The sequence below is a fragment of the Mustela putorius genome, unplaced genomic scaffold (assembly GCF_011764305.1).
Source record: "Mustela putorius furo isolate JIRA1106 unplaced genomic scaffold, ASM1176430v1.1 tig00003866_pilon_pilon_pilon, whole genome shotgun sequence".
In the NCBI taxonomy this organism is placed as follows: Eukaryota; Metazoa; Chordata; class Mammalia; order Carnivora; family Mustelidae; genus Mustela; species Mustela putorius.
This window is the reverse complement of record NW_025422018.1, coordinates 2,860,809-2,881,448: the sequence shown is the minus strand read 5'-3', so window position 1 is coordinate 2,881,448 and position 20,640 is coordinate 2,860,809. Positions and strand designations below refer to the sequence as shown.

Here is a 20,640-nt window from a genome sequence, read left to right as displayed (position 1 = left end):
TTGTTATAGTCAAAGTAAACTATGATATAATGCACGAGACTTATATGAGAAGTTCATGTGCTTATTCCATTTTTAATTTATGAAAACATTACTAGTTTAAAAAGCACTAGATTTTAGGCAAGTTTATATATATAAATTGTATCTCTCATCTTTGGAGATATAAATAACACTGAGGAATATATACAAAATCAAGTCAAAAATCTTCTGCAATAGAAATGTAGCTACTAAAACATTTTCACTGATACATCTCACCTATTGATCAAAATAGAGAATTACATGGATACCACAATAAATTTATAATTTTTGAAGTAGAAAAAAAATGCTTATTCCAATGAAAAAATATTATGAATGTGAGGATCTATACTGGACGTATTTACAGTAACATCCATATTGGGCTTTAGCCATTTGATGTGTGGTATGTTGTACCAGTAGTGCACAAGGCTAACTCCTAGATGGTATTTCTGTATCTTTGGGGATGGATTCATTTGCTACCCTCAGAAATGGTTTTGTTTTCATAATGATTCAGTGGTATAATCCAAGTCTTCAACCTACTAGGTCTTTCACTAATAATAAATTACAAAATAAACTACAGAGCAGAGCTTAAAAAGCAAATGGCTCATTTCATGCATCTGACTTTCCCTGTAAGAGTTTCTCTGTATATACCATGAATTTCTGTATTCTACCATTCGAACAAGAAGTGTTTATTACTAGCTATCAAAAATGAGCTCTGGGGGGTGCCTGGGTGGCTCAGTTGTTAAGTATCTGCCTTCAGCCCAGGCCATGATCCCAGGGTCCTAGGATAAACCCCCCACCCGCACCCCTCTCCCATCAGGCTCCCTGCTCAGCGGGAAACCTGCTCCTCCCTCTTCCACTCACCCTGCTTGTGTTCCCTCTCCCCCTGCCTCTCTCTTTCTCTGTCAAATAAATAAATAAAATCTTAAAAAAAAAAAAACCAACTCTGAAGGTTAGGTCCTGGCATCCTGCTTCCCAGTGTGCCATTATTGTGCCATATTAAGCATCAAAGCTTTCTCCCTAAAAATGTGCCCCTTAAAAACTTAGTGCTAGTCTGTACTCAACAAATCTTGAAATACTTGGCTGTTTGCCTCTGTCCTCTCTACTTCATAACACTTAAATTCATACAGGTTGGCTATTTTTCTTGCTTATTATGTGTCCACCTATTTACTACAGTTAGAAAAACATTAGAGACAAAACCAAATACCAGCATAGCCACAAAACCTTTAGGATGCTAGAGTCCTCTCTGGACTACCTGTGCTGCCTTTGGAAACCTTTGTTATATCTGATGACTGACAATCAAACAGTTACCAGGTACCTGTGATTTCTTAAGATCATACCATAAGTAAATATAACCATAATTAAATGTAACACAAAATAATTAAATAATTTTCCCATAGAAGAAAGTTTTTCATCTTAGTCTCTTTTGAGAGACTAGTATAAGCTACTATAAAAGCTTTTTAAAGATCTGAGCTCTGGGGTGCCTGGGTGGCTCAGGGGATTAAGGCCTCTGCCTTAGGCTCAGGTCATGATCCCAGGGTCCTGTGATCGAGCCCTGCATTGGGCTCTCTGCTTAGCAGGGATCCTGCTTTCCTTCCTCTCTCTCTGCCTGCCTCTCTACCTACTTGTGATCTCTGTCTGTCAAATAAATAAATAAAATCTTAAAAAAAAAAAAGTCTGAGCTCCTCTGTGGTATCTTCTTTCAGTTTGAAGTTTGCTTTAATTTGTAAAATTTTATTAATTCATCTATAATTATTCCCTCTTAGTTTCTCTTTTATCTTGAAATATATGTAATATGGAATTTTGAGCTTCCAAGAGGAAATAAGTTTAATAGTTATTATTAATGTATAATGTTTGTAAGTCCTATATCTGTAATAATCTTACTAGAATGAGACCCTGTTATTTTTATAGGTTAAATCAAAAACATTTTTTAAAGATTTTTTTTAATTTATTTTTTTATTATTTATTTATTTATTTATTAGACACAGAGATAGCACAACTGGGGCATCTGCAGGGAGAAGCAGACTCTCCACCGAGCAGGGAGCCCAATGCGGGGCTCGATCCTAAGACCCTGGGATTGTGACCTGAGCCAAAGGCAGACACTTAACTGACGAGCTACCCAGGCGCCCTAAATCAAAAACTTCTATAGGAAAAAAGTGAGATGAGAGTTATCCTACCACATATTAAAATATGTAAAGCTGTGTGGTAGTATTTACACAGGGATAGATAGTTTGAACAGAAATTTTGGTCACGATAATATGCCATTTCAAATCAATAGTGAAAAAATGATGTTGAAAAATTTTAAATCATTTAGAATATGGTAAATTATAGGTGGATTAACAAGCTAAATAAAATTGTATTAGAAGAAATAGGATTATTTTTATATCTTGGAATGGAAAGTTCTTTCTAAATAAAACACAAAATCCAGAATACAAAAAAGGAAACTATTGATTAATTGATTTAACCATAAAAATTAAACTTTTATGTGAAGAAAGGTACTAAACAAAGATAAAAGACAAATGACAAAAATAAAGGACTAATATGCAGACTTGATGAAGAATTCCATAATTAAGAAAAAGATTTTAAAAAAAAGAAAAGGTTTAACAACCAATAAAAAGATGGACAAAGTATGTGAACTGGCAGCTCATAAAAGCAGAAATACAAAGCACCTTTAAACTGAGCAGATCAGGTTCAGTCACACTATTTGCTGAAGAAATGCAAATTTAAACAATAATTTTACCCAGCAAATTGACAAAAATGTAAAAGAATTCTTATGCAATGTCTGCAAATACATGAAGAAACAGGAAAGGTGTGCATTATTGGTGGGAGTGCCTTTTTATAAGGTAATGTGGCAGTATCTAACAGACTTAAACTGTACAGATGCTTTTGAAATTCCAGGTACAGGAATCTGTCCGAAGAAATACTTGCATATATGTAAACGTGTTAATATATTTGTCCTGCCACCTGTCAGATCCTTCGCATCTTTAATCATGACTGTTAAAGCAGCTTCTTTCCCTCTGGTTTCTCTGCCAGGCGTTTTATTCTGCTCTATTCCATCTTTCATACTGCTATCAGAATTATTTTCCTGAAAAGCAGTTATGATTCTGGCACTGCCTACTTAAAGCCTTCTGCTTTACTATTGCCTATAGGTCTTTTATAGTGTTTTCTCCATGTTCCTATCAGAAATCTGCCTGTCTACCTCAATCCTTCATGTTCCTTGTGCTCCAGCCACACCAAACACCCACTTCAATAAACCCAACGTGTTCAGCCAGCCCTTTTACGGCTCCTAGTCTGCACTCTACTCACTCATCACATATTTATTGAATGGCCTGTTCTTTAAGTACTGATGATACAGTTTTGTTTTGTTTTGTTTAAAGATAGTAGATTATTGATGGGAAAGTAGAATTACTGCGTGTGTATAAGTGTGTGTGTGTGCATGCTTAAAATCAGATAATAAGTAGTATGTAAGAAATTGAAATCAGTAAGTGTGATGATGAATGGGTGGGGACCTGAAAATGGTAGACAAGGAGGATACTATGAGAAAATAAATCTTAAGATAATCTAATGACAAAGAGGATCCTGTCATTTAAACATCAGGAGAAAGAAAAGAGATCAAGTAGTGAGCAAAGAGAACAGTTAGTGCAAAGACCCCAAGGCAGGAATAAACTTGGTATGTTTGAAGTGAAAGAAATAGTATGCAAAATAAAGGCAATAGTGACAGATTTGGGAAATACATTAAGTATTGTCAGCCACCACAGCAAACAAACCCTGACATCTCATAGACTTAACACAACAAAGGTTTTCTTGCTCATACTATACATATCAGACAGTTTTGCAGAAAGGCTCTGCTGGTAGACGTTCCACCATCTTGAACATGTGGTTTCCTGAAATCACTGAAACAGGGAAAGCAAGGGATGGAAGAACACTGGCGCTTAACTAACTCAACTCTGAAGTGATACACATCATTTCCTTTTACCCTCATTGGCCAAACTAGTCATAAGGACCCAGTCTAACTGCGTAAGAGTCTAGGAAATGTATATGGAACAAACAGAATGTTTAGTGAACGTTGTCTCTGCTTTAGACAGGAACCTGATCTTGTAGGTTTTTATTAGTCATGTTAAAGGGTTTTAAATGTGAATTGGCAGTGGTCAGTTTTGAAAAAAGTTACCTGATCTGTTTTTTTTAAGATTACTCTGGCTTTTATGTGGAAAATGAGAGTGAATAATAAAGCTGGGGGGAAACTTAGAAGGCTTCAGAGACAAACCATAAGTGACTCTTAATCTCACAAAACAAACTGAAGGTTGCTGGGGGGAGGGGGGTTGGGAGAAGGGGGGTGGACATTGGGGAGGGTATGTGCTTTGGTGAGTGCTGTGAAGTGTGTAAACCTGGTGATTCACAGACCTGTACCCCTGGGGATAAAAATATATTGTACGTTTATAAAAATAACTAACTAAATAAATAAATAAATAAAAATTAAAAAAATCTTAGAAGGCTTCTACAAGGTTCTTATTATGAGTTAATGGTGGCTTAGACTAAGAAGAAAAACAAAGGTGAATTTGTTAGGAATTTTTTTTTAGAGGTAATAGAAAGTGCTGATGGATTGGATGTGAAATATGAAGGAAAGTAGTCTGTACATGCTATTTCTTTGTAGGGATGTCCTTTCCCAACTCCCATCTGAAAAAAATTTTCTTCCTTCTAGACCCAACTCAAGTATTATTTTTTATAAAATATTTTTAATTCCCCTGACAGATCAAGTCTTTCCTTTTATTTCACACCCATACCGTTCTGCTCATTCTTTATGACACTTACTGAACTTCCTATTTGCATCTATTCTTTTTTTTTTCAAGTTTTGTTGTTGTTTGTTTGTTTTTTTGCTTAGTATCTATTTTCTTCTATAAGACCATAAGCTAACATCTTGCCTGGCATATAGTTGACCAATAAAATTGTATTTAACTAATTAATTAACTAATTAATTTATGGCATGTAGTATTATCTAAAGAAAATTATTTTTCTGATGAAAATATTACATATTGTCCATTCATATACATACTGTACATTCAGTACGATTTTATTGATATATACTTATATAAACATATATATTTAATATGAACACACAGCATTTTAGCCTATGGAATTTTCTTCAGTCTCTAAAACATTATTCTTGGCTATATATCTGTAATGTTTGGCTGCCGTAACTGCTTTTTTTTTTTTTTTTTTAATAGAATGAGAGGCAGCTGCAGGTACTGGCAGATTACAAAATGCATAATTACTAAAAGTAACTGAAGCATATTACAGTATAATTCAACAGAAAAAAACATCTGGCACATGCTATGTTAATTTGTCATAAGAGAGTTTCAAAGAAAGCACTTTCTACAGCTGGCAGATCCATCATTTCCTTGAAACGAATAGTACACCTTTTGTTTTTAATTCTCTAGTATAATATAGAATAGAGGCTTATGTGATTTAATCTTTAGTCATCACTAAAGGATTTCAAGCATTGAGGAAATTTCCCTTATGCTATATCAACCAAAATATACATAGCTATTCTTACCTTAAATTGTGCCTCAATAATAACAGAATTATCTGAGCAATTACAGTAATTGACGATAATGTCTAAGATGTTGGCCCAAATTTCAAGCTCCCATTCCTTAAAGCACCATAACTTCTCTTTTTTTAAGTATACATGGTGTTTTCAAAGAAACTCATGCATTATAGAGAAAACTTTGTTTCAACCATACTTCTCAGTTATTATACATGCCAGTGATGTTTAGAATTGAAGCACATTTGGAGTGGAAGCTCTTCCCTTCAGCATGGTCTGAATGATAGAAATAAATCAACTATACAAGAAAGCCAGGGAAATATTTCAGGCCAATAAAGAATAACAAGTATGAAGCTCCCGTATTATGAAGAAATAAATCCATGTAATTAAAGTATAGTGAGTCTTGGGGCACCTGGGTGGCTCAGTGGGTTAAGCCTCTGCCTTTAGCTCAGGTCATGATCTCAGGATCCTGGGATCAAGCCCCCATCAGGCTCTCCGCTTGGCAGGGAGCCTGCTTCCTCCTCGCTCTCTCTCTGCCTGCCTCTTTGCCTACTTGTGATCTCTGTCTGTCAAATGATAAATAAAATCTTTAAAAAAAAAAGTATAGTGAGTGTAGAGAGAGAAGGTATAAGGTTGAGGAACTAGGCATAGACCAGATCATGAGAATCTTTTAGGGCATTTTAAGTAAAATATTTTTACTTATTATAAGTAAAATATTTAAGTAAGACTAAATTAAGAGAAAGACCAGTGTACAGTAGTGGAAAATTATTGAAGAATTTTAAACATCCTTAGATCCTTAAAAGATCAGCTTGGCTATTGTGTGGAAAATGGACTTAAGGAAGGGGCAAAAATGGAGTCAGGGAGACCAGATATAAGATTATTACAGTATTTGAGGCAACAGATGATAGTGGCTTAGAGCTTAGAACTGAAATGGGGAGAAGTAGGCAGTTATGAAATCTATTAGGGAAGTAAGACAAATTTATTTGATGTCAAATACAGGGAATGAGTCAAGGGAGGAGTCAAAGAAAAGCCTTGGCTTAGACTTGAACCTCTGGGTAAATGGTGAGGCCTTCTACTGGCAAGGAGGAAACCTGGGGTGGTCGAGATAAGAAATAGTTTGCATTTTGGACAGGCTACATTTGAGTTGCTCATTAGTGTTTCTTTAGTCATGGAATAGATGAGATCACTTAGGGAGAATGCGCAGATAGGGAAGGAAAAAACCTGGGACTATGACAAAGAGTGCTCTTATATATCTAAAGCTGTCATGTCTGCTTTAACCTGTGGTATTTTTAGTTAACTGAATGAAATTTGAAACCTTCCTTTTTTTAGTAGTCAGGTCTTTTGAAGCCATATACAAAATTGAGATCACAGTCTTCACAATTACTGACCATTTTGCCATATACTTAGGATTATTGGTTTTTTTTAGAGAGAATCTTTATTTTGCCTTTTGGGTCTAATATTATATGATGCCACAGATACACTTTACTAATATCTCTTGAAATTATGAGGCAATGTACTATTTTTTTAAGATTTTATTTATTTATTTGACAGAGATCACAAGTAGGCAGAGAGGGAAGCAGAGAGAGAGGGGGAAGCAGGCTCCCTGCCAAGCAGAGAGCCTGATCCAGGGCTCAATCCCAGGACCCTGGGATCATGACCTGAGCCAAAGGCAGAGGCTTTAACCCACTGAGCCACCCACCCAGGTGCCCCAAGGCAGTGTACTTTAATTGAGAGAAGATTTTGATTAAAGACCTGGTACGAACCCCATTTTTTCATTCAATCATTGCATTACCTTAGGAACATTGAATAACTTCTCTGAGTCTTGATTCAGTCATAACATTAGGAACATTGAATAACTTCTCTGAGTTTTACCTCCTTTACTTAGAAGATGAGAATAATAACTGCTTTGCAAACTTGAAGTGATAATAAGGTACAATAGTAAAGTCGAGGTACAGTAGAAAACTCCTTTGGCTAGTGTCCGCTTAATAATCATAAAACAACATTAACCAGTGAAGTAAATCTCTGTGCAAAGAATGCTCACCAATTGTCCAAAGTGTTCTAAATGCCCTTGCCTTAGTCGACTGCATTCTAATGTTGTCATCTGTCACTTGTTTTACAAGTGTCACTGTTTGCTCCCAAACTAGGTTATGCCAGTTGTATTTGTTTTGGAAATATATAAGTAAATATACCAGTGATATATGAGTACAGAAAGAAAAAATTATGATGTCTTTCAAAACTAAATTGGATACTTTGGAGAATTTGCTATTGCAGTACATTTGGACAAACAACCCTGAAAGAACAGAAGGAATATTGTAAAAATCTAGAAAACTCTGTATTTGGATTGCTTGCCAAGTGCCCTTAAATGCTTGAACCACATTAATGAAGCCAAAAGTGGAAATAATTATAGATGATACATTATGGATGTGGTTTGTGTTAGAAAGACATCTAACATTAAAACACTCCAATCAGTTTGCTCATACTTTAAAACATGAAGATCTAAAAAAAACTTTGTATATTCTAGAGGGAAAGTCCAGACAAAATCCTTATCCTTACTTAAGCCTCAGACCTCTTAAAAATCTCAGGAAATCTGTGGACTGTCTTCCCAGAAAGGACAGTACACACAAAATCTTGCAGGTAATTTAGGGTGCTTGAGAGCATACCTAAAGTTTATCTGTGGATGACAGATGAGAAACCCTTGCCTTGCGTTCTCACTCTCAACCTACTTGCATCTCAGATTGATGAATTTGATGACTTATCAATTTTCAATTAATGAAATTATTAGTTTCATTAATAATTTGTTTACTAAACATTTAATGTTTTCTTAACAGATATAGCATATATTCCTTTGTTGCTAAATTTTATAAAATTTTGGTTACAGGGAAGGCAGTAAATCAATTACATTTTACAAATGCATTTCAAAATTACATTTTGTAGGCATGACTAGGATTTTATATCACATGCAATGAACTATATATAAAATTATGCACATTAGCTAGCTACGTCACCTAACTTTATTTTTAAATTTCTCTATTTTCAAATTTTTTCATATGTAAAACTGGGAATCTCGAAGGGTTATCATGAAAACTAAATAATGTAAATAAAACACCCAGAAGTGCCTGTCACATAGTAAGTAAGCATTATGAAAGTGTTTGCTGTTATTCTCACCATCATCATCTTCACTATTACTTGCCAAGCTCTATTGAGTACCAGATCCTAAGGATACAAAGATGAATAACAAACTTGCTTACCATCCATTGGGGGTTACAGAGCTTGATACACAACAACATATTTATACAGATTAAAAATAATTCAAGTAATCATTTGAATCTTTGTGGTCTTAAACTTTGTGAAAAATTATTACTATCCAATAGTACTTGTCAGAAATTATTACTATCATGTAAAATGTGTAAGTGAATGGTTTAGGTATCAAATTATGCAGTAGGTGTTTTCTGGAAAGGTCTTTATTATAAACTGAATGTTGGCTGACTTTATAAATGGGATCATTGTATCATCTTAATCTCAGTAGTACTCAAAGGTTATTTCTCATTAGCACTAATGTGCATAGCTTTACCTTTAATTATATTTGGCCTAGAAGACTGGCCACTTCAATCATTTTGCCTTTCTTCCTTTTGTTATGTTATGTTGTAGCAGTAATTATAAGCTATGCAAAATACTTGAAAGTAAGCACAGTAATTTATTCTACATTATTATTACACTAACAGAAAGCAAAGATAAAACATATGGGTTTGTCTATCATGGAATCAATGGTAGTTACTCAGTGTCCTTGTAGACCATATCTTGTATGGATGAAGCCATTTCCCTCGTAGTTCTATTATGGCAACAGTTATGTGGTTACCACCATATACCTTGTCTTGGCACATAATGTTCAGTAAATATTTGTGGAATTGATTTGTTGGTGACTTTTTTAATTCTCTCCTATATATTTATAGCAAATTGCTGATTTTAACAATTATTCATATACATATAGGTCACTTAAGGGGCTACCAAGGTTTTAGGCTGTGTAGCTCATTTGGAAAAAATTCAAAGCTGAAGTTACTTTAGAAGTGTTAATCTTCTGATTTATTTAAGAAGCAGAAGGTCAAAGGATAAAAACCAATCCTAAATTAACTGGGTATTTTGATACTCAGAAATTTGATCTTTTTAAAAATTATTTTTAAGATACATTGTTTCTGGGATGCCTGGGTGGCTCAGTTGGTTAATTGTTTACCTTTGGTTCAGTTCATGATCCCTGGGTCCTGGGATCAAGTCCCACACTGGGCTCCTTGCTGAGCAGAGAACCTGCTTCTCTCTCTGCCTGCTGCTCCCTCTGCCTGCCACTCCCCAGCTTGTGCTCTCTCTTGCTCTCTCTCTGACAAATAAATGAATAAAATCTTAAGAAAAAAAGAAAAGAAAACTATACTGTTTCTGCTTCTAACCTGAGAATCTTAAAATTATCTTTGGTCAAAGCAAGATAATGCTTATATGTTAGAAAAAAAAAAAAGAAGAAGCAGAGGAAGAAGACAGCCAGCTCTATGCATAAGATAAATCCCTCTATTAAAGCATAAAGGATATGAATGTATAAAATATAGCACATATACAACCAAAACATAAATGCCAGTTCTGAATATACTACAACTGAAATGATGTTGGAGTGATTAGTATTACCTTAAATTTCCAAAAATTGAGTTCCTCTAAGAAGCACGGTATATGAATTTTTTTTTAATTTTTTATTTTTTATAAACATATATTTTTATCCCCAGGGGTACAGGTCTGTGAATCGCCAGGTTTACACACTTCACAGCACTCACCAAAGCACATACCCTCCCCAATGTCCATAACCCCACCCCCTTCTCCCAGCCCCTCTCCCCCCAGCAACCCTCAGTTTGTTTTGTGAGATTAAGAGTTACTTATGGTTTGTCTCCCTCCCAATCCCATCGTGGAGAAAGGGGAATCCTCCTACACTGTTGGTGGGAATGCAAGCTGGTGCAGCCACTCTGGAAAACAGGATGGAGGTTCCTCAAAATGTTGAAAATAGAACTGCCCTATGACCCAGCAATTGCACTATTGGGTATTTACCCTAAAGATACAAACGTAGTGATCCAAAGGGGCACGTGCACCCAAATGTTTATAGCAGCAATGTCCACAATAGCCAAACTATGAAAAGAACCTAGATGTCCATCAACAGATGAATGGATCAAGAAGATGTGGTATATATACACAATGGAATACTATGCAGCCATCAAAAGAAATGAAGTCTTGCCATTTGCGACAACATGGATGGAACTAGAGCGTATCATGCTTAGCGAAATAAGTCAAGCAGAGAAAGACAACTATCATATGATCTCCCTGATATGAGGAAGTGGTGATGCAACATGGGGGCTTAAGTGGGTAGTAGAAGAATAAATGAAACAAGATGGGATTGGGAGGGAGACAAACCATAAGTGACTCTTTTTTTTTTTTTTAAAGATTTTATTTATTTATTTAGGCAGAGAGGCAGGCAGAGAGAGAGAGAGAGAGGGAAGCAGGCTTCCTGCGGAGCAGGGAGCCCGATGTGGGACTCGATCCCAGGACCCTGAGATCATGACCCGAGCCGAAGGCAGCACCCCAAACCACTGAGCCGAAGGCAGCAGCCCAAACCACTGAGCCCAAACCCTAAATATGAGCTATTTAGAATGCCCCATAAGTGACTCTTAATCTCACAAAACGGTATATGAATCTTAAAAATGCATACTATAGGGAAGAATCACAATAGTTTATGAGATTTTATAGTAACAAATACTTTATATGTTTAATATGAATAAATGTACATTTTAAGCCAAATAATTCCTCAAAATAATATTGAAAACACTTGAGTGGTTTTAGAACATATGTGTGTGTGGTTTTTTTGCTTTTTTTGTGTGGTAAAATTTACATAAAATTTAACATTTTTATAGTTGCAATAAAATACACATGAGATTTACCATCTTAATCTTTTTTAAGTATATAGTTCAGTTGTGTCCAGTGTATTCACATTGTTGTATAGAGATGTACACATCTCCAGAATACATGAGCATGTCATAAAAAAAATGAGCTCTTTAAAATATGGGTTATTAAAAAGAGACTATTTTGCACATAAGGTATTTTTGTTTAAAACATAAACATATATCTCATTAAAAATGATTCTATTTTGTTAGATTTTTGAACAATGATATTAATGGCTTGGGGTGGGGGGCTGTCTCTTGATTAATAGGAGTGAGCTGAGTCGACAGAAACTTCATACCCAAGAGCTGCTTTCTCAGCTGGAAATGGCAAATGAAAAGGTAGTTGAGGTAAGATAATGACTCTCCCGGGAAGTACTTTCTGCTGCAGCTCAATACACATGTTATAGAATTTTACCTGAGCCAACTCCAAATTAATTCTCAACTTGGAGATGACCATACAGAGGTGAGTACTCTTTGTAGAAAAATCATCCATAACCCTAAAAGTCCACATTTTATAATGTGAATAAAAGCTTTGAAAGTCAGTCATTTATCATATATAAAAGACAAAAGGTAGAGTTCTTATTTTAGTCTCACCATTGTAACATGCTGTATTGCAGAAAATGTGTTAAGATCCCCTTCATTTCTAAGCATGTCTAAGATTATATTTTTTAGCCCATTCCTTGTATTGTGTTTTATTTCAACACATAAGATACGTAGAAATTACTTTTGTCTACTGGAATATATTAAAATACTCCTTCAGATTAATGCTTAGAACTAAATGCAGCAAGAGCTCATCATTTTTCTCCTTGAATCTTTAAAAAAAAAAGTTAACAATTTCTAGATTATGATTAGAGCTTTCTAGAATTCTAGTTCTTCATTTGATCTTCTAACTTCCTATGTATTTGTTGGAATTTCATTAATAGGCTATATTTTTGTGGCCATCTATAGAAGCCGTAATGAAATCATTATTCTTAATTTTCAAAGCATTATAACTTGGTATGAGCTATTTAGAATGCAAACAGTAACTCTTAAAATACTCATTGTAGTTTTCAAAACTTCCAGGAATCTGTACTTAAGGAAATAATTGAAAATAAGAAAAAATTTAAAGGTAGATACTCAATACAATAATGTTAATAATATTGGAAGATCAAAAGCAATCAAAATGATCAGTTGAAAAAGAACAGTTGCAAATATTATGATTTACCTAACCTGGAATGTTCCTTAACCATTATGGTAGTAGCACAGAAAAATGCATATTGTATGTAGTCTGATGGTACCTATGAAAATGATAATTATAAATGATGGGATTTCCCCCTTTTAAATTTAAGACTACTTATTTAAATATCTTGGCAAATTGAAACAGCCAATATAGCTCTCTTCATAAAATTTAATTTTGCTATTGGGTACAATAAGAAATATAATAAGCTCATTTTAACAGTATGTTGTTATTTCAGTATTTTATATTACTATGCCTGACATTCACTGTTATCACTTATATGTTAGGACCTGGGAACTATCTAGTTCTTCATAGAAAGTGTGTTTTTCTTACTATTTCTTTTTTTTTTAAATTTTATTTATTTATTTGAGAGAGAATGAGCGAGAGAGAGCATGAAAGAGGAGAAGGTCAGAGGGATAAGCAGACTCACCAAGGAGCTGGGAGCCTGATGCGGGACTTGATCCTGGAAGTCCGGGATCATGACCTGAGCCGAAGGCAGTCGCTCAACCAACTGAGCCACCCAGGCGCCCTTTTCTTTCTATTTCTATTTAAACTGGTGTTATCCTCTCAATTCAGACAAGTGCCAGAAAACCACATTCTAGTTGTACAAAAACTTTTTTCAGGCTAGTAATATGAAGAGGACGAATATATTTTATAATTGATAGTTTCTTTGATCCTGTCTGCATGACAGCATATTGTGACAGATTTATATTCATGATGTCTGTGTAGTTTCCTGAGGCTACTCTAACAAAGTATTACAAACTTGGTGATTTAAGCAACAGAAATTTATTGTCTGACAATTCTGGAGGCCAGAAGTCAAATCAAAAAGTCAACAAGATTGGTTTCGTCTGAGGGAGAATCTGTTCCATGCCTCTCTCCCCTGCCTCTGGTGGCCTCATGCGTCCCTTGGTTTGTAGATGGTATTTTTCCTGTATCTTCATGTGGCCTTCCCTTTGTCCATGTCAGTCTCTATGGCCAAATTTCCCCTTTTTATGAAGGGACTAGGCATAATGGATTAGGATCCACCCTAAAACCTCATCTTACCTTAATTATCAGCAAAGACCCTATTTCCAAATAAGGAATGCATTCACAAGTACTGGGGGTTAAGACTTCAACATCCTTTTTTAGGGACATATTTCAATCCATACCAATGCCTAATAACTCTATTAATGGCCCTCATGCCCTCTACGTGCCCTCCCCATGTATTGGGGAGCATGTGAAAACAGAATTCTTCCTCCTTGGAGTAACACTTTTAACATACAAATCATTTAATACAAGTCTATTTCCTTAAAAATCAAGACTTCTAGAATGAATATTTTCTGTTCTTTGCACTTTAATAGTGGCACCATCACAATTTCTCTAGAAGCTTGCTCTCACATAGTGGTTCTGAATCACTACCAAACATTAATACCACCTAAGTTAGAACTCAGTAAGAGTGCTGATTCTCAAAATTCATCCCGTCCTGCTGAAGCTCTGGTTTTGAGGCCCAGCAGTCTATGTTTTCATATTCCCAATGATTCTGAAATAGTGAGCTAGCATCTCAAGATTAATATCAAATATTGAAAATCTTGGTCTTTTTTTTTCTTTCTTTCTTTTTTAAGATTTTATTCATTTATTTGACAGAGAGATTACAAGTAGGCAGAGGGGGGGAAGCAGGCTCACTGCTGAGCAGAGAGCCCGATGTGGGGCTTGATCCCAGGACACTGAAGGCATGACCTGAGCCAAAAGCAGAGGTTTAACCCACTGAGCCACCAAGGTGCCCCTTGGTCTTAATTTCTGATTCACTTTGATTTTAGATTTAATTCACTTTCTTTGGAAACATAGGTTGGGGAGGGGCAATGTAGTTAAAGTGTGAAACCAGTTTTGAAATTTGAAGTTCATAATTTGAAAAAATGTAAATTTGGAGATAGATTATCCTTGCATTTTATAAGAAGTAAAGTGATATTCAGATTTTTCACTGATTATTCTACAAAAGCTTTTTGTGTCACTTATGGATTTCTAACTTGTTTGTTTTATATTTCCCTATAACAGAATGAAAAACTAATTCTAGAGCATCAAGAAAAAGCCAACAGACTTCAAAGGCGTCTAAGTCAGGCAGAACAGAGAGCGGCTTCAGCTTCCCAGCAGGTAGGGAGCTTCCTTATTATCCCTAGAGTAAATAGTCTGAGTAGATCATAGATAAGAAAAGTTCCCAGAGAACTCAAAGTTTTATTTTTACTTGATTAAACTATTTAAAATTAGTATCTCTAATATCTGAGGTTGAAAAAGTAAACATTAAAAAAAGAAATCAAGGGGTGCCTGGGTGGCTCAGTGGGTTAAAGCCTCTACCTTCGGCTCAGGTCATGATCCCAGGATCCTGGGATCGAGCCCCACATGGGGATGTCTGCTCAGTGGGGAGCCTGCTTCCCTTCCTTCCTCTCTCTGCCTACTTATGATCTCTGTCTGTCAAACAAATAAATAAAATCTTTAAAAAAAAAAAAGATGAAATCAACATGAGTCTCCTAAATTGACACCTAAATCTAGAACTGTGCTGTCCAATATGATAGCCACTAGCCATAAGCAGTACTTCAAATTTAATTATTAAAATTAAGTAAATTAAAATTTGAAATCCTCATTACCCTGGCTGGACTTCTTTCTTTCTTTCTTTCTTTCTTTCTTTCTTTCTTTCTTTCTTTCTTTCTTTCTTTCTTTTCTTTTAAGATTAAGATCTGTTTATTTGAGAGAGAGGGAGAGTGCACATGCGAGTCGGAGGAGGGGCAGAGGGAGAAGGAGAGAATCTCAAGCAGACTCCATGCTGTGGAGAACCCAATGAAGGGTTTGATCCCACAACCCTGAGAACATGACCTGAGCCAAAATCAAAAGTCAAATGTCTAACCAAATGAGCCACCCAGGCACCCCACACTGGCTGGCATTCTGGTGCTCAGTAGCCATATATAACTATGGTTCTCATATTAGACAGCATAAATAGAACTCTATGATCACAAAAAGTTATTCTGGACAGCACTGCTCTAGAATTTTGTTCTGTCTAGCCATGATCAATGACAGATTTGGAAGTAGAAAACATTGCTTTGGATATAATATTTGAAATCATCCTTTATTTTTATTTTTATATTTGAAATTGTACTTTTTTTATTGTAGTTTTTTTTTAATTTTTTATTTTTTATAAACATATATTTTTATCCCCAGGGGTACAGGTCTGTGAATCACCAGGTTTACACACTTCACAGCACTCACCAAAGCACATATTGTAGTTTTTAAATGGGAAAAATGACTTATAGGTTAAGTTCATTTAATGCACATTTGTATATAACCATATAAATCTAAAATACTGTATAGAAGTTTTCCAATGGGAAATAGAATAGAAAATGCATAACATCAATAAAATACGAAGGGGGTAATTACTCATAATATACACATATCATATAAAGTCAATGGGCCATTTATTCTAAAGTGGGAGCAATAGTCCCTCCCTCCTATTAGGAACAGTGTGAGATCATCTGGCAATTACAAAGATAGTCTGGAAACAGTTTAGATAGACAGATGGATAGATATAGATAGGCAGGCAAAGAAACCATGTTACTACCTTATTAAATACATTTGGTTATAAATGTACTGTTTCAATCAAAATTAATATGCGTAGCTATAACAGTACTTCATACATAGTACAAGAGCTCTACTGAATTCAGTTTACGTGTGTGATATTTATAGAGTTTTTGAAATCTACCTCTGATATGAACAATGCATGGCAGTTAAAGAAAATCCAGTAATTTGCCCTTCTGTTCCCCTCCCTCTTGAAAGTAAATATAGCTTTATCAAATAAACTTATCTTATTAAATTATGAATTAATTAAGTAGTTTATCATTCAAGAAAGCATTCATTCACTTAGATTATAAGTTAACATGAGCCAAGGTATACTGGGAAGTATCTTAAAAGTGTATGTTTTGGTGTCAGGCACATAGCCTGGGGCCATTAAGTAGCCATGTGATTTGGGGCAATTTCAACTTTTCTAAGCCTCAGTGTCTTCATGTTTGATATAGAATAACACCTCCATTATAGACTTACTGAAAAATCAAAGGAATTAATACATATAAGCACTTAGCATAATCATTAAGTTGTTAGTAAATACTTAGTTATATAACAAGTTAAATCTCTACATCACAATCTTTGGAGCTTCAAGTGTACCTTTTTTAAGGACTTGGGTAAAAAAAATTCCTACTTAAAATCAACTACCTTGATTTCTATATAAAAGGAAACAATTATAGAACCTTAATTGAATAACCCACTTGGCATCTCGTTTAGTCTCCCTCCTGACAGAAGTAAACCCAACACTGATGTTTTTCTCCTGTTACTTAAACTCTCTGATGACAAAGATTTCACCATTCTCTTTGTGAGTCTTTTTTTTTTTATGTCGTGTCAGTAACCACTTTACTGGTTTTTCCTTAAGCTTTTCTCCTCCATCTTGTTTACATTTAAAGATGAAAAGTAATCATTCAGCATTCTCCCCATCCACAAAAAGGAATCATTCCATGGAGTTAATTTTTTTTCTATCCTAAATGAGTCCAAGTTATAAATTTTCTCTATTAGACATACATTCAGTTTTTTTAAATCCTTATCTTTGCTTTCTCTGAATTCTTTCTAATTTTCCCATCTTCCTTTAAAAACTGAAAATTGCTATTAGAAAGACTCTCTTGCTAAGGGCCTGACACTTAATGAAAGGAAGGAGTGGAGTTAGAAGATTATTATTTCCTCTGATGTGCATGTCAAACATACCAGTATAGCCCAGCATCATACATGAGCCCTGCATTGTACCAAGTCCTCCATGCTCTGAATGTGCTGCTCTGATCAACTTTTTCTGTACAGTCTTCCTCCATCTTTGGACTATAGTTATATGTTCTAAGTGTATTAGTCTAAACCACTGAAAGCCATACTATATTCTTTTGATATTAAAATCAATGTGGTGAAGCCTTTTTATGCAAGAACACAAAACCCAGGAACTATGAAAAGAAATTAATAAATGTGAACATGTAAAATTTCAGGTGTCTGCATTTTTAAAGTCATAAAGTCAATAACAAACTGAGAAAAATACCTGCAAAACATGAGACAAAAGTAATATTCTTAACATGTATGTAAAGAATGGGTAAGTCAACAAAAAAAGTGCAACAGTACAATAGAAAAGAATAAAAAATATTCACAGAAAAGACAGATGGCTTTTAAACATTTGAAAAGGTGCTCATCCTCACCCATAAGACAAACACAGGCTTAAACCATAATCACATACCATTTTTCACCATTTCACGATCATGTCAGATCATGAAGTCTGATAATACATTATGCTCGCACTTGCACACATCGCAGATGTAAATGTATGTTGGCGCAATTTCTTGGAGCCATGGTTTGGCAGTATCTTTCAAAAAATTATGATGTTTATCACCTTTGACCCAGTCGTTCTAAGAATTTATTCTGCAGCTGGTGTACTTGCACCTGGGCAAGTCTGTGCAGAGAAGCATGTCAAAATACTAATTGCAGCAATGCCTATAATTTTAAAAGATTAAAAGCCATCTAAATGCCCATCAATAGGAAGCCAGTTAAATTATGGCATATCCATACAGGGAAGGTTTGCTGCTGTTAAGGAGAATAAAGTAGGTCTCACATGGAGTCATTGGTACAGTAGATCATTTGGAAGGAAAAAAAAGGTGAAAAATATGTACAGTACTTTATCATTTTTAAAATAAAAAGAGGTGAGGAAATATATGTTATCTATTCTCATTTAGAATGTATTTCTAGAAATATACTTAGAAAATGGAAATAGTGGTTGTATCTGGAAAGAGGGCTATAGAATGAAGAACAGCAGTGAGAAATCTTCTTTATAATGCATACTCTATTGTACTATTGGATTTTTTTTTACTTTGTGTATATAATATCAACTCCAATTGATATTTGAAGACTATTTATGTATTAGAGCGTTCTTATTATGATCTGTCATCATCTTATTACCAACCTAGTGTTGTGCTTGATCACACTTAGTTTGTATTTTACTCACTTTTCTAGTTAACTTTTTATTTAGATGGTTTGTATCACTGAAATATGCTTTGGAATTCTAAGTACTATATATCACTCTTAGCTATGGAATGTCATATTTGACATGCATGTCTCTAGTGTAATATGGGTATTACAAGTGTAAAACAGACATGAACACCAAAAATGACCTCTTATAGGACCCCCTCCAGTAAGATTATTTTCAATAATTGTTAAGTTTTGATGCATTATACTTTGTATTAGTATAAGATTTTCATAGAAAAAGTAACTACTTACTGATTGTCTATTTTAATTGCAGCTCAGTGTGATTACAGTGCAGAGAAGAAAAGCAGCCTCCATGATGAATCTGGAAAATATTTAAAAATATTCATAGCTCACTCGCAGAACTTTAGAATTGGGAAAGCTGTTGGACTAGAAGTGTATTGAAATGGTAAAAACCTGCAGAGAATGGTTAAGGCTTGTGCCATTTTGCATAAGCATTTTCCATTCTGTTTTGAGGGTTATTGGAAAACAGAACAGTGGCAGCTTCCTGTAAGTAAAGAAAAGATAACCTTATATTGAGCTTCAGTGGAGAATAAAGCCAGCTGAGAAGAATTCATTGCCTTCATCAACATGTCTGTTTTTCAATTCCCCCTTTCTTCCCTTGGAAGACCGTAATAATTTTCAAGCTATACTAATCATGAGAAAGAGATTTTTTAAGACAATGGTAGAATTCTAATATTTCAGGTTCCATGATTTGAGAATTTCACATCTAATTGTTACTCGTAACTCATTTTTTTAAGTTCCCAAGTATCCATTTTATTATAAACTCATAAATGTAATAAATTATGCACTTTCTAAAATGATGCTGTGATGTATTTTAATGTATAATTGTAGTGATTCATTTTCAATTTATATGATTTCCAGTATTTATCAGATATTTAAGAATGGGAGGTTTTGTTTTTTATTTTGCTCTCTTACTCAAAGCAGTACTAATCAAATGGAATCTTTAAGTCTGAGAATGCATGGGCATTAAAATATTGCAGTCTAGTTGACTTTCACAGATCCACATAGTTAGCTATTTGCTGCTCCTGGTTTGAACTTGGGACACCCTGCTTTCCAGTGACAAGTGCAGGAAAGTTCGCATCTGGTTAACAAGTTAGGAAACTATTGTAGTAGTCCATATAAAAGATAATGAGTTGAATTTGAAGTGACATGAAAACCTGCATGTGTGAATATTCAAGCAGCCGTCAGTCAGAAGCTTAGGACTGGTGTTGGCAAACTGGGACAGGAAGGGAGTCTTTGGCATGGGACTGAAAATCCAAGCCATGGCGTCTAGAAGCTTGCCTGGAGGCTTTATGTGATGTGGCAGACTACCTCTTCCCCCTCATTTCTTGTGCGGTAGCTCTGATGGCAGCCTTCTGCTTCCCTCAGTACATCATCCTTTCTTCCCCCGGGATCTCTGTGTCTCCCTTGCCATCTGCGTGTTCTTCAAGTCACCACTGCCAGACATCCCTGCTCAGAGAGTCTTCCAGCCTCCAGACCAGGTCAAGTCCCCTTGTAGTTCTCATAACATGTGCTGGATTTTTGATTCCCAGCACTTGGGAAACTTCATAATGAACTCTTTTTGAATCTTTTCTCCAATGCCGTCAGTCTACAGACTCCTTGAGAACAAGATCCATGTCCGCCCTGCTTCCTTGTATTCTTAGCAACCCAACATAGTGTCTGGCACACAGAAGGTATTCAGTAACTGTTTTGTTCAAAAACTGGAGAAGAATTTTGAAGGACAGGACCTTTGAAAAATGTCTTCATTTTGTTGAATGAGTTCAGGGAGAGGAGTCCTTGAAGGAGACTGAAGAGGAGCAGGGAGAAGGCTGTCGTCAGGAGAACTGAATATG

The 20,640-nt window shown here is 35.2% G+C and overlaps 1 protein-coding gene across 7 annotated transcripts in view; it reads left to right on the top strand.

The window, feature by feature from the left end:
- Positions 1 to 19,608, top strand: part of SCLT1 (sodium channel and clathrin linker 1) — a 179,390-nt gene extending 159,782 nt beyond the window's left edge. For 6 of the 7 annotated variants that reach the window (XM_013053900.2, XM_013053898.2, XM_013053899.2 and 3 more), the window contains 3 exons: positions 11,781 to 11,859; positions 14,759 to 14,854; positions 19,062 to 19,608. In XM_013053900.2, coding sequence (XP_012909354.1) covers positions 11,781 to 11,859; positions 14,759 to 14,854; positions 19,062 to 19,124 — 238 coding nt within the window. In that variant the 3' untranslated portion in view covers positions 19,125 to 19,608. The remainder of the gene's footprint in view (positions 1 to 11,780; positions 11,860 to 14,758; positions 14,855 to 19,061) is intronic. The other variant, XM_045066435.1, reaches the window with a different exon arrangement.
- Positions 19,609 to 20,640: the final 1,032 nt, after the last annotated feature.